The 13,318-nt window shown below is 44.6% G+C and overlaps 1 protein-coding gene across 4 annotated transcripts in view; it reads left to right on the forward strand.

Annotated features, from left to right (window-relative positions):
* The first annotated feature begins 669 nt into the window (after nt 1–669).
* nanp (N-acetylneuraminic acid phosphatase) overlaps nt 670–13,318 on the forward strand; it is a 50,493-nt gene continuing 37,844 nt past the window's right edge. Inside the window, exons 1-3 of one of the 4 annotated variants that reach the window (XM_078212289.1) lie at nt 670–892; nt 6,442–6,946; nt 9,330–10,496. In XM_078212289.1, coding sequence (XP_078068415.1) covers nt 791–892; nt 6,442–6,946; nt 9,330–9,352 — 630 coding nt within the window. In that variant the 5' untranslated portion in view covers nt 670–790 and the 3' untranslated portion in view covers nt 9,353–10,496. Of the gene's footprint in view, nt 893–6,441; nt 7,223–9,314; nt 10,497–13,318 lie in introns of those variants that run through there. The other 3 variants (XM_078212288.1, XM_078212290.1, XM_078212287.1) reach the window with 3 other exon arrangements.

Here is a 13,318-nt window from a genome sequence, read left to right on the forward strand (position 1 = left end):
TCTAATCTACTAGACTACTCGTCTCCACTAGTAATAGTACTAGTTATATCCTCCACTTACCTGACGAAGGGGCAGCGCTCCGAAAGCTAGTGGCTTTTGCTACCAAATAAACCTGTTGGACTTTAACCTGGTGTTGTGAGACGACTTACTGTGTTTACCCCAGTCCAACGCTGGCATCTCTACATCACATCATTATAATCGTGGCTGATCATCCAACTCAGTAACCTGTTCCCACTTTCCCATCCAACTACCTGGAAATATTCTGGTGGACCTGGGCATTTCCACTCCCACTCAAAAATTTTCACTTCTCAATCGATTTGGACGACGGTGGAGAATAGATTTTAAAAGTTCCCGATATAAACACTCCCGCCGAAAAAAAAACTTACCAAGTAAAAGAGCGCAAACTGCCCATCCACAAGCACGCGCTCCTCCTTCGAGCCAACGGCTGTGCAATGCTCATGCGCTCTCCATCTCTAACGGTCATTAATTTCGCGCGCTCCCCCTCCGAGCCATGCGCCACACGTGCGCTCCCCGCCCCAGCCGTGACGCGCGTGCGCACTCCCTCCGAGCCCTGCGACGCGCGTGCGCTTCCCCCCCTCCGAGCCGTGCAACGCGCGTGCGCTCTCTCCCCCCCCAGCCGTGCAACGCGCGTGCGCTTCCCCCCTCCGAGCCGACGGCCGTGAGACGCGTATGCGCACCCTTTTCGAGTCGCGTGACGCGCGTGCGCACTCTCCCTCCGAGCCAAAGGTTAACCTGTTGAGTTGGCGGCTGTGGGACGCTGGTTGGTGTGATGGCGGCTGAGGGAACCGGAGTCAGGCTGAGCGCGTTGCTGTTCGACTTGGACAACACCCTGGTCGACACGGCCGGGGCCAGCAGACAAGCGGAGCGACAGGTAAAGGGGGGACCACCAACTTCCTCATTCAGGAATAAAAACCCATCAGCCATCGAAATGAGGGAGAGCCAGATGGATCAGCCTGCAGTCCTGCTCATCGCCTGGAGTTACATAAACTGCACTGCCTGCAACAGGCCATTCGCCTCAACCAGTGCATGCTGCTCCTCACACAACTATCCGTATAACCCTTTCTATCAAGCTTCCCCTTAAATGCATAATACTGAGGGCAGTAGAAGGAATGACCTAGAGCTTCCTAAGTTTTGCTGCCTCTTTACTGACCTAAGTAGAATCAACTCCGAGAATCCCTGCAGTGCAGAAGGAGGCCATTTGGCCCATTGAGCTTGCACCAGCAACATATCCAGGCCCTATTCCGATAACCTTAAAAGAGGCCAATTTAGTGTGACCAATCAACCTAACCCGCACTACTTCACGGAAAATAATGCTGATTACCACCTACCCTTAACTAATTAACTCCCATGTTAAACAAGCACTGAAGATGGCAAAGGCACAATGAACTTTGGGTGAGGGACCTCAGATGTGCAGCACCAAAACTGACTTGGTATTTAACCACTGCTGACTGAACTGGTCAAGTCCTGACGTACATATCAGCCATACATGGCAGGTGGTAAGGGACAAACTTCCTTAACTTTGTCCTCGCTACTCTGCCTGTTGCATCTTTTGTCCATAACAGTAGTGGCCACTACACATTCTTTCAGGAGACAAAGTACTAACTACACAGTGCGGACACCCTCTATCGTTATCACTGTGCTGACTGGGATAGCTTCAGATCTAGCATCTCAAAACTACATCCATGTGGTGCTGTGAGAGATCAGCAGAATTCTATTTAACCACAGTCTGTAACCATGACACTTGGCATGTCCCTCACTTCACCATTGCTGTCAAGGTAGGGAACTATCCTGGTTCAATGAGGAGTTTAGGAAAGAAAATAAAGAAATAGTTGCATTTATATTGAGTCTTGACCACCAAAGGTACTAAAACACTTTACAGGCAATTATTACTTTAGTTTGAAGTGCGGTCACTGTTGTAGGAATGTGCCAACCAATTTATAATGTGGAGATGCCAGTGTTGGACTGGGGTAAACACAAGAAGTCGTCTCACAACACCAGGTTAAAGTCCAACAGGTTTATTTGATAGCACAAGTCACTAGCTTTCGGAACGCTGCTCCTTCATCCAATTTACATCCAACAATTTCATCCAACCAATTTACACAGCAAGCTCCCACAAACAGCAAACTGATAATCAGATAATTTGTTTTTCATAGAATCCTACAGTGCAGAAGGAGGCCAGTTGGCCCATTGAGTCTGCACTGACCACAATCCCACCCAGGCCCAATCCCCATAATTCCACGCACTTACCCTAGCTAGCCCCCCTGACAGTAAGGGGCAATTGAGCACGGCCAATCCACCTAACCCGCACATCTTTGGATTGTGGGAGGAAACCCATGCAGACTCGGAGAGAATGTGCAAACTCCACACAGACAGTGACTCAAGTAGGGAATCGAACCTGGGTCCCTGGCACTGAGGCAGCAGTGCTAACCACTGTGCCACCATGCCACCCGTTTCTAATGTGGATTGAGGGATAAATATTGCTCAGGACACATGGGATAACTTCTCTGCTCTTCTTTGAAATAGTGCCATGGGATATTTTACATTTGCCTGGCAAAGCAGATAGGGCCTTGGCTCAATATCTCATCCAAAAGACAGCACCTCTGGCTGCCTCAGTACTGCATGAAAGTGTCAGCTTTGATTTTGAGTCCTGGAGTCCAGCTTCTGTAAGTGCTACCAGTGAAGTCATGACTGATACTGTCATAGGAGACCATGAGAGTCCAGATGACCCTTTGTCAAAGCTTTGACCAAGGAACATCTGGACTCTCAACATCAGCTCTTTTCTCTCCTTATAGATGCTGCCAGACTTGAGATTTTCCAGCATTTTCTCTCTTTGGGTCCACATAGATCTTGGCTCTAGCACCTTTAATCTTCCCAAGGCCTTCTTGGAACACTTTGGGTACTTCCCAATGATTTAGTAAACATTGCCAATACCTATTTTAAAAGTCAGTTGCCGATCCAGGTGGATTTTCTGTAGTCAGTTCCTTCCCAAAAGGCTGGGCCCTGGTCCTTTCCCCACTATTACGGGGAGGTGGACTGTCTGTTGCCCATCCGTAACTGGGGTTACAGTGGTCCCAACAATATATAAGGGTTCCCTAGAGTATGAGGCCAACCTAGCCTTGGTGTCCTGCAGGCTTGAAGGCAAGATGCTCAGAGTCGCCTAAAAGTCTGTTCCCCAATAATAGATACAACAGCTCCTGTGTCTATCTCCATGTCTGGTGGGTAGCCATTTACCTGGAGTTTAATCTTGATTGGAGCCACTTAAGTGTGACAATGTAATTTAGCTGCAACACTTCCTCATTCTCTTTGATTTGATTTATTATTATTACTTGTATTAGCATAGAGTGAAAAGTATTGTTGCGCACTATACAGACAAAGCATACCGTACATAAAGGAGGAAACGAGAGAGTGCAGAATGTAGTGTTACAATCGTAGATCATAGAGCCTTAGTGCAGAAGGAGGCCATTCGGCCCATCGAGTCTGCACCGACCAGAATCCCACCCAGGCCCTATCCCCATAATCCCTTGTATTTACCTTAATTAGTCCCCCTGACACTAAGGTGCAATTTAGTATGGCCAATCCACCTAACCCGCACATCTTTGGACTGTGGGAGGAAACCGGAGCACCCGGAGGAAACCCACGCAAATATGGGGAGAACGTGCAAACTCCACACAGTGACCCAAGCCAGGAATTGAACTTGGGTCCCTGGCGCTGTGTGGCAGCAGTGCTAGCCACCGTGCCGCCCCATATCTAGGGTGTAGAGAAAGATCAACTTAATGCAAGGTAGGTTCATTCAAAAGTCTGATGGCAGCAGGGAAGAAGCTGTTCTTGAGTCAGTTGGTACGTGACCTCAGACTTTTGTATCATTTTCCCAATGGAAGAAGGTGCAAGAGAGAATGTCCGGGGTGTGTGGGGTCCTTAATTATGCTGGCTGCTTTGCCGAGGCAGCGGGAAGTGTAGACAGAGTCAATGGATGGGAGGCTGGTTTGGGTGATGGATTGGGCTACATTCACGATCTTCTGTAGTTTTTTGCGGTCTTGGGCAGAGCAGGAGCCATACCAAGCTGTGATACAACCAGAAAGAATGCTTTCTATGGTGCATCTGTAAAAGTTGGTGAGAGTTATAGCTGACATGCCAAATTTCCTTAGTCTTCTAAGAAAGTAGAGGCGTTGATGGGCTTTCTTAACTATAATGTCGGCATGGGGGGATCAGTTGGTGATCTGGACACGTAAAAACCTGAAGCTCCCGACCCTTTCTACTTTCGCCCCATTGATGTAGACAGGGGCATGTTCTCCACTATGCTTCCTGAAGTCGATGACAATCTTCTTCGTTTTGTTGACATTGAGGGAGAGATTATTGTCGCTGCACCAGTTCACCAGATTCTCTGTCTCATTCCTCTGCACTGTCTCATCATTGTTTGATATCTCTGGCTGGTTTATTGTAAAGCCCAGCCCTGAGGTGGCTTCGCCCTTCAACCTGGGCAGTACCCGTTTGCCTGTTTCGATAGCTTTGTCTGGGTGGACCCTATGACTACAAGTGCAGCACGGATGTGCTCGCTCCTCGCGTTCTGAATTCTTTGGTTAGGTACTTTTTATAGAAAGGTGAAAAACTTCAGTTATTTTGTCTGTTGACAACCTATGTTCTGGTTGACCCTGTCTCAACAATATGCTGTCCTAGTATTTACATTGGGTGATCATTGACACCATCTTCTTGAGGCCTCTGCTGAAACCACTTATGCAGTTCATGACAAGCAAACTAAATGAACGGGGTGTAAAGCTGCTGCATTCCCAGCAAGCTGCCCTGCAGTCAGGGAGAATTCTTGGAATGCTTTCCATTGTTGAGCAGCCTTTAAGGAGTAAGTTGAATCTTCCAATCAGATAAACAGCTTTTTTTAATATAAAAGTTAAATGACTTGATGCAAAATTTGAGACTACATTATATACAAGTTTAAGATTAATTTTATTCGTGTCACAAGTAGGCTTACATTAACACCACAATGAAGTTATTGTGAAAATCCCCTAGGCCCCACAGTCTGGTACCTGTTCCGGTACACTGAGGGAGAATTTAGCATGGCCAATGCACCTAACCAGCTCATCTTTCGGGCTGTGGGAGGAAACCGGAAAACCCGGAGGAAACCTACGCAGGCACGGGGAGAACATGCAGACTCCACACAGACAGTGACCCAAGCCGGGAATTGAACCCAGGTCCCCCTAGCGCTGTGATGCAGCAGTGCTAACCATTGTGCCACCAGTGAAGAGACAATCGGTGGAGTGCATGCCTCTGCCACGTTGTGTTAACTCAACATTATTACAATTATGGGGCTTTTCCCTGTGTGGTTGTTGCTCTGTAAGTACAAAGTTGAAAAAAGAAAATTATAAAGAGGCTCCATCTCACTGAGAAAGCTTCAGGTCAATCTGCATCCAACAACCTGCCCTGAAAACCGTACTCTCACTTTGACGGCTGTGCCAAGTTTCACCACAGCAGCAGAGACAATCGGCAAAACTAAATTCTAGATCAAATAACCTACAACGTTCTTTAAAACAGTCAATTTGTCCTATCTCCCAATATTAATGGATCTTTTTTAAAAATTCCAATAACCATATTCACATCTTAGATTTGTACAGTGCAGAAAAGGCCGTTTGGTCCAATTAGTCTGCACTGACAATAACTACCGCTATGGTCGTGCTAATCCCATTTTCCAGCACTTGTCCCATATCCTTGAATGCTATGATGTTTCAAGTGCTCACCCAAATGCTTTTTAAAAGGCTCTAAGGTTTCCAACCTCCATTACCTTCCCGGGCAATGCGTTCCAGATTCCCACCACCCTCAGTGATTTTATTTTCTCAAATCCTCTCAATCTCCTGCCCCTCACCCTAAAACTATGCCCCCCTCATGATTGACCTCTCAACTAAGGGGAACAGCTGCTTCCTATTCACCCTGTACAAACCCCTCAATTTTAAACACCACAAACACACACACACACACACACACACACACACACACCCCCCCCCAGCCTCCTCTGCTCCAAAGAAAACAGTCCAAAACCTATCCAGTCTCTCCTTATAGCTCAAATGTTTCATCCTAGGCAGTGTCGTGGTGAATCTCCTCTGTACCCCCTCTAGTACAATCACATCCTTGCTATTGTGAGGTGAACAGAACTGCACACAATATTCCAGCTGTGCTCTAACTAACGTTCTGTAGAGCCTCCCTGCTGTTACACTCTATGCACGATAGATAAAGGCAAGTATCCCATATGTCTCCACCTAAAACTGATCACGTCTTTCTTGGGCTAAACTCTGTTCAAGTATTGTTTTAACTCTGACCATTAATTCAGAGATATTTTATTCACAGATTAAAAAGACTAACAAACATGGATGAAAAATTATAAGTTTGAATTTATACTGATTTTCTTCCTCCCACAAGGTTAAGGATTTATTGATATCACAACACGGTTATGAAGAGTCTGTTGCTGACCTGGTTATTGAGAAGTTTAATACTAAGTTAGAGAAGGAACATCCTGATCCCTCTACAAAGATAGATATCGATGAAGAGCGCACGTTATTTTTGGAATTGGCTATACGAGAAACAAACAGGCATAAACCAGACCTGGACTTGGCTAAACAATGTTATTTTCTGTGGAAAAGGACAAGACTCCAACACATCCACATCCCGGAGGAGGTGAAGGCCATGTTGATGGAGCTCCATCAGTCCTACAAGTTGCTTTTATTAACCAATGGGAGTTCTTCAGTACAAAGGGAAAAGATTAAAGTTTGCCAGTGCCAGCAGTACTTTGACCTGATAGTAGTAGGCGGTGAGCATCCGGAGCAGAAACCAGCTCGCTCTATTTTCCAGGAATGTTTCAGGCTCTTGGGAGTGAAGCCTGATGCCTGCGTGATGATCGGTGACAATCTAAAGACAGATATTGAAGGTGGGGTGAATGCTGGCGTTAGGGCAACTATCTGGATAAATAACAATAACGGAAAGCCTGATGGAGAAAGTACAGTACCTGACTATACTGTAAAATCTGTACTAGATGTTAAGGATATTTTGGAAAACATTAAATGTAAAGGTTAACTGGAAATAGTAATCTTTTTGTGTACTTTGCACAATTTTAATGGGAACAGTAGTTCAAAATAGAAGCTTAAGGATGTCCTCTTTGGTTTTTCTATCTTAATTATTGGGAGAGGGATCTAATGTTTACAGGAACATCACACTGTTACCCAAAACAAATAATTGTTTTCCAAAAGCACAACTTAAAAATACACTGGATCCTTATCTGTTAAGTTTTGAAACCTCATGGAAACATAGAAAATAGGTGCAGGAGTAGGCTGTTTGGCCCCTCGAGCCTGCAGCACCATTCAATATGATCATGGTTGATCATGCACTTTCAGTATCCCACTCCCACTTTCCATACCCCTTGATCCCTTTAGCCTCAAGGGCCACGTCCAGTTCCCTCTTGAAAATATCTAATGAACTGGCCTCAAAAGCTCTCTGTGGTAGAGAATTCACAACTGAGTGAAGACGTTCTTCCTCATCTCAGTCCAGAGTGGCTTACCCCTTATTCTTAGACTGTGACCCCTAGTTCTGCACTTCCCCAACAGCGGGAGCATTCTCCCCGCATCTAGTCTGTCCAGTCCCCTGAGTATTTTATGTTTCTATGAGATCCTCTCTCATTCTTCTAAATTCCAGTGAGTGCAAGCCCAGTTGATTCAGTCTCTCTTCATATGTCAGTCCTCCATTCCAGGAATCAGTCTGGTGAACCTTCGCTGGACTCCCTCAATAGCAAGAATGTCCTTCCTCAGACTAGGAGACCAAAACAGCACACAATACTCAATGTGTGGCTTCACCAAGACCCTGTATAACTGCAGCAAGACATCCTTACTCCTATACTCAAATCCTCTTGCTATGAAGGCCAGCATGCCATTAGCTTTCCTCACTGCCTGCTGTACCTGCATGCCAACCTTCAGCATCTGTTCCACCATGACACCCAGGTCATGTTGCATTTCCCCTTTCCCTAAACTGCCACTTCCTTCCTGTTCTTGATACCAAAGTGAATAACCTCACATTCATCCACATTATATTGTATTTGCCCACTCAGCCAGCCTATCCAAGTCACCCTGCAGCCTCTTAGCATCCTCCTCACAGCACACACTGTCACCTAGCTTAGTGTCATCTGCAAATTTGGAGATATTGCATTCAATTCCTTTCTCCAAATCATTAAAGTATATTGTGAATAGCGGGGGTCCCAGCACTAAACCTGTGGTACCCCACTAGTCACTGCCTGCCACTCTGAAAAGGATCCGTTTATTCCCAATCTCTGCTCCCTGTCTGCCAACCAGTTCTCTATCCACATCAATACATTCTCTCCAATACCATAAGCTTTAATTATGCTCACTAATCCCTTGTGTGAGACCTTGTCAAAAGCCTTTTGAAAGTCTAGATACACAATATCCACTGGTTCACCCTTGTCCATTCTACTGGTCATATCCTCAAAAAATTCCAGAAGATTTGCCAAGCACGATTTCTCTTTAGTCAATCCATGCTGACACGGACCAATCCTGTCACCGCTTTCCAAATGCTTAATTATTACATCCTTAATAATTGACTCCAGCATTTTCCCCACCATCAATGTCAGGTTAACCAGTCTGTAATTCCCCATTTTCTCCCTCCTTTTTTAAAAAGTGGGGTTACATTATCTACCCTCCAATCCAGTGGAAATCTTCCAGAGTCTATAAAATGTTGGAAAATGATCACCAATGTATCCACTATTCCTAGGGCCACTTCCTTGAGTACTCTGGGATGCAGAGCATCAGGCCCTGGGGACTAATCGGGTTTTAATCCCAGCAATTTCTCCAATACAATTTCCTGACTAATAAGGATTTCCTCAGTTCCTCCTTCAGGCTAATGGTGGAAGGTATAAAATTGTTTTGGAAATCTTTTAAACTTGGTAGTGAAAGCTTTAAAAATGTTTTGAACGCTCTTTTAAAAATTATTGTATGGAGCTGCGTTATTTTAATTTCTGATATCAAAGCTCATGTTCAGTGTAACAAAAGAAAGCAATTGGAAGAAGAAGCCAAGTTATGTCAGCTCTTCAAAGCATTCATTTTGTTTTTTGAATATATTAGGCAGCAATTAATTTGTGGCAATTATCAGGAAATGCAGCACGCAGTCCAATACCAATGTTCAAATACAGCAGATCAGAATGGAAGTAATTTGTGTTTTATTTGGTGCGACCTGAGTTTTGATAAAATTGTAAAAGATTATGCAAATTTATTTTAATTTCTATTTTAAAATAGGTGTTTTGTGTTTAGGATTTCAAACCGCAATGTCGTGACGAGTGAAATATCTTCTCCCCATCTTTGAAATGATGTTTTAGTGCCAACCAAACTGACCAAGAGACACCAGATTCAAGCTGATGTCAGTCAGATTAGAGGTAGGACATTGGGTGCTTGGGCATAGAAAAGTGGGACCAAGTTATCGTGCAGCTCCTCCTGCACAGAAAGCAAACAGGATTGAGATGGCCTATGGTAATATCCATGATTGAATTACTTGCCAGCAATTACTGACCAGTCCAAATGATCGATACAGTAAAGTGACGTGAATTAAAACAAAAAATCCCCTTTTAAATTGTGACAGTTGGAGTACAGAATTATTTCAAGTGGGTTCAGACTTCCTAATGATTGACTGATGGATTGTAAAGTTCAAGAAAAATCATGCAATACAGAATAAAGACATTAAATTGTATGGAAGGGAAACTGAGGTGTAACATAAACTAGTTTAAAGTTTATTAATAACACTGCAATGAAGTTACTGTGAAAATCCCCTAGTCGCCACACTCCGGTGCCTGTTTGGGTACACAGAGAGAATTTAGCATAGCCAATGCACCTAACCAGCACATTTTTCAGACTGTGGGAGGCACCCGGAGGAAACCCACGCAGACACGGGGGAGAACATGCAAACTCCACACAGACAGTGACCCAAGCCGGGAATCGAACCCGGGACCCTGGCGCTGTGAGGCAACAATGCTAACCACTGTGCTGCCCCACTAGTAATGCTGAGGTAGAAATTATACAAAGCTAAGTATAATATCAAATGGGATTATCAGCCGACACTGCATTTTAGTTCTCTTATTTGACAGGTTTATTTTTTTAAAAAGACTTGAAATGACTTGCACAGAATATTATATTTATGTTCCCACTGCTGTTTTATCAATGTCATGTAATGTGTCATAAATGAAATGTGAAGTTTAAATCAAAAGGCTAATACACTAATGCCTCAAACTTAATTGTTTGGAAATTACAATGCAGTTACTTGAGGCAGGGAAGGAGCCTGTTGAATTTCTGAATCCAATCTGTAATAATTATGCACATTAAAACTGTCTTGAGATACATTTGGATAATGTCTGCATCGGAAACAAAATTAAAGGTTTTCATTCATTGTATCCCTTTGACAGATAATTAAATATTTCTACAAGTGTGATTATGATTTTTTTTTGAAAACTCATTAAGTAGAAGCAATAACAAAGCCCGATTAGAAAGAATTCCACTAAGAAGGAACTTTAAACAAATTCAAAGTTATGTTTACCTTTATCAGGTCGGGCTATTCTGACTAAGGCCAGAATAAGTAAACTGATCAGCATATCTTGTATACAAATTTCTTCTCTCCTGACCACCCCCTGCTATACAGGCACAGGGGTAGATTTTCCTCAGGGTTGGTATTTGACAGATACAAAATGCTTCTGGTGCTATTCAGCTGCGAGGAAAAAGGACAGGTGTACTAGTCCAAAGATGTGCGGGTTAGGTTGATTGGCCATGCTAAAAATTGCCCTTAGTGTCCTGAGATGCGTAGGTTAGAGTGATTAGCGGGTAAATGTGTAGGGATATGGGGGTAGGGCCTGGGTGGGATTGTGGTCGGTGCAGACTCGATGGGCCCTATGGCCTCTTTCTGTACTGTAGGGTTTCTATGACTTCTAGTTAGACCCAGTAGTGGAAACTAAGTAGTGTTAGGGGCCAGATGAGAAACTCCAAGGGTCATAGAATCCCTACTGTGCAGATGGAGGCCATTCGGCCCATCGAGTCTGCACCCACTCTGACCGAGCATCTTAACCTGACCCTATCCCCATAACGCCACACAGACGCAAGAAGGTATATTATGAGGTTAACCTGGACCCCAACTATTTTTGATTTTGGCATTATTGTGAGCATAAGGTGTTCCGCTCAAGGTGTGATTCTGTTGGCCCAGTAGGAAGCTTTTATTAAAACAAAGTCTATTTAACAACATGGTTAAAGTATAACAAAAAGAATTAGCATAATTTTTACCAGTTGAAATACTTAAACATAACTGATAGCTATTTCTATTAGTACCAATTTCAGCAATATCCCCACAGACGTTAGAAACATAGAAAAACTGCAGCACAAACAGGCCCTTCGGCCCACAAGTTGTGCCGAACACATCCCTACCTTCTAGACCTACCTATAACCCTCCATCCTATTAAGCTCCATGTACTCATCCAGGAGTCTCTTAAAAGACCCTACTGAGTTCGCCTCCACCACCACTGACGGCAGCCGATTCCACTCGCCCACCACCCTCTGTGTGAAAAACTTACCCCTAACATCTCCCCTGTACCTACCCCCCAGCACCCTAAACCTGTGTCCTCTCGTAGCAGACATTTCCACCCTGGTAAAAAGCCTCTGAGAGTCCACCCGATCTATGCCTTTCAACATCTTATACACCTCTGTTAGGTCTCCTCTCATCCTTCGTCTCTCCAAGGAGAAAAGACCGAGCTCCCTCAGCCTATCCTCATAAGGCATGCCACTCAATCCAGGCAACATCCTTGTAAATCTCCTCTGCACCCTTTCAATCTTTTCCACATCCTATAGTGAGGCGACCAGAACTGAGCACAGTACTCCAAGTGGGGTCTGACGAGGGTCTTGTATAGCTGCATCATTATCCCCGGACTCCTAAACTCAATCCCTCGATTGATAAAGGCCAGCACACCATACGCCTTCTTAACCACCTCCTCCACCTACGGGGCCGATTTTAGAGTCCTATGGACCCTGGCCCCAACGTCCTTCTGATCCTCTACCGTACTAAGAGTCTTTCCCTTTATACCATAGAAACCATAGAAACCCTACAGTGCAGAAGGAGGCCATTCGGCCCATCGAGTCTGCACCGACCACAATCCCACCCAGGCCCTACCCCCACATATTTACCCACTAATCCCTCTAACCTACGCATCTCAGGACTATAAGGGGCAATTTTTAACCTGGCCAATCAACCTAACCCGCACATCTTTGGACTGTGGGAGGAAACCGGAGCACCCGGAGGAAACCCACACAGACACGAGGAGAATGTGCAAACTCCACACAGACAGTGACCCAAGCCGGGAATCAACCCGGGACCCTGGAGCTGTGAAGCAGCAGTGCTAACCACTGTGCTACCGTGCCGCCCTGTACTTATATTGTACTGGAATAGAGGTTTGTTCTCCGTGAATTAGTATTAGCGACCTGGGGAAAAAAGGTATTTAGCATTCTTTTAACTTTGTCTTAGCTTGTCTACCTGCACCATGGCTCTGTCACCATATTACTTCCAGCAGAGTTAGTGTTGCGTGGGATCAACCACCATGGAATTCTCTACCTGTTTTCAATGGTTTTTAGCTCTGAAATAATCTTGCTAAATTTCTCCACATCTGTCCCCTTAAAACCTACTGCTTTGTGCATTTGTTAATCCATCCCAATATCTCCTTTGACTCAATGTTAGAGTGATGGATGGTCACATACTCAACCAAACTGTGTGATGGGACCAAAAGAGAAAATGCTGGAAAATCTCAGCAGATCTGGCAGCATCTGTAAGGAGAGAAAAGGGCTGATGTTTCAAGTCCAGATGACCTTTTGTCAAAGCTTTGACAAAGTGTTATCTGGACTTGAAATGTCAGCTCCTTTCTCTCCTTACAGACGGTGTCAGACCTGCTGAGATTTTCCAGCATTTTCTCTTTCGGTTTCAGATTCCAGCATCCGCAGTCATTTGCTTTTATCCAGTGTGTGATGGGAAGCAATTTAGACCTAGCGAGGATTGCAGTTCTGGCCACTGGTTCAAGGATCGCCTGGAGGGAGAAGGTGGTTATAATCCATCACTTAGTCCAACACGTGGAAATGCTGAAATGCCTTTGCTACAGTTTTCAAGAGTTATTTACCTTTTCCTGATTTTAACATTTTTTCAATTTTAATATCCAGTAGAAGCATAGAAAATAGGAACAGGAGGAGGCCATTCGACCCTTTGAGTCTGCTCTGCCATTCAATAT

Source organism: Mustelus asterias, chromosome 5, assembly GCF_964213995.1.
Source record: "Mustelus asterias chromosome 5, sMusAst1.hap1.1, whole genome shotgun sequence".
Lineage (NCBI taxonomy): Eukaryota > Metazoa > Chordata > Chondrichthyes > Carcharhiniformes > Triakidae > Mustelus > Mustelus asterias.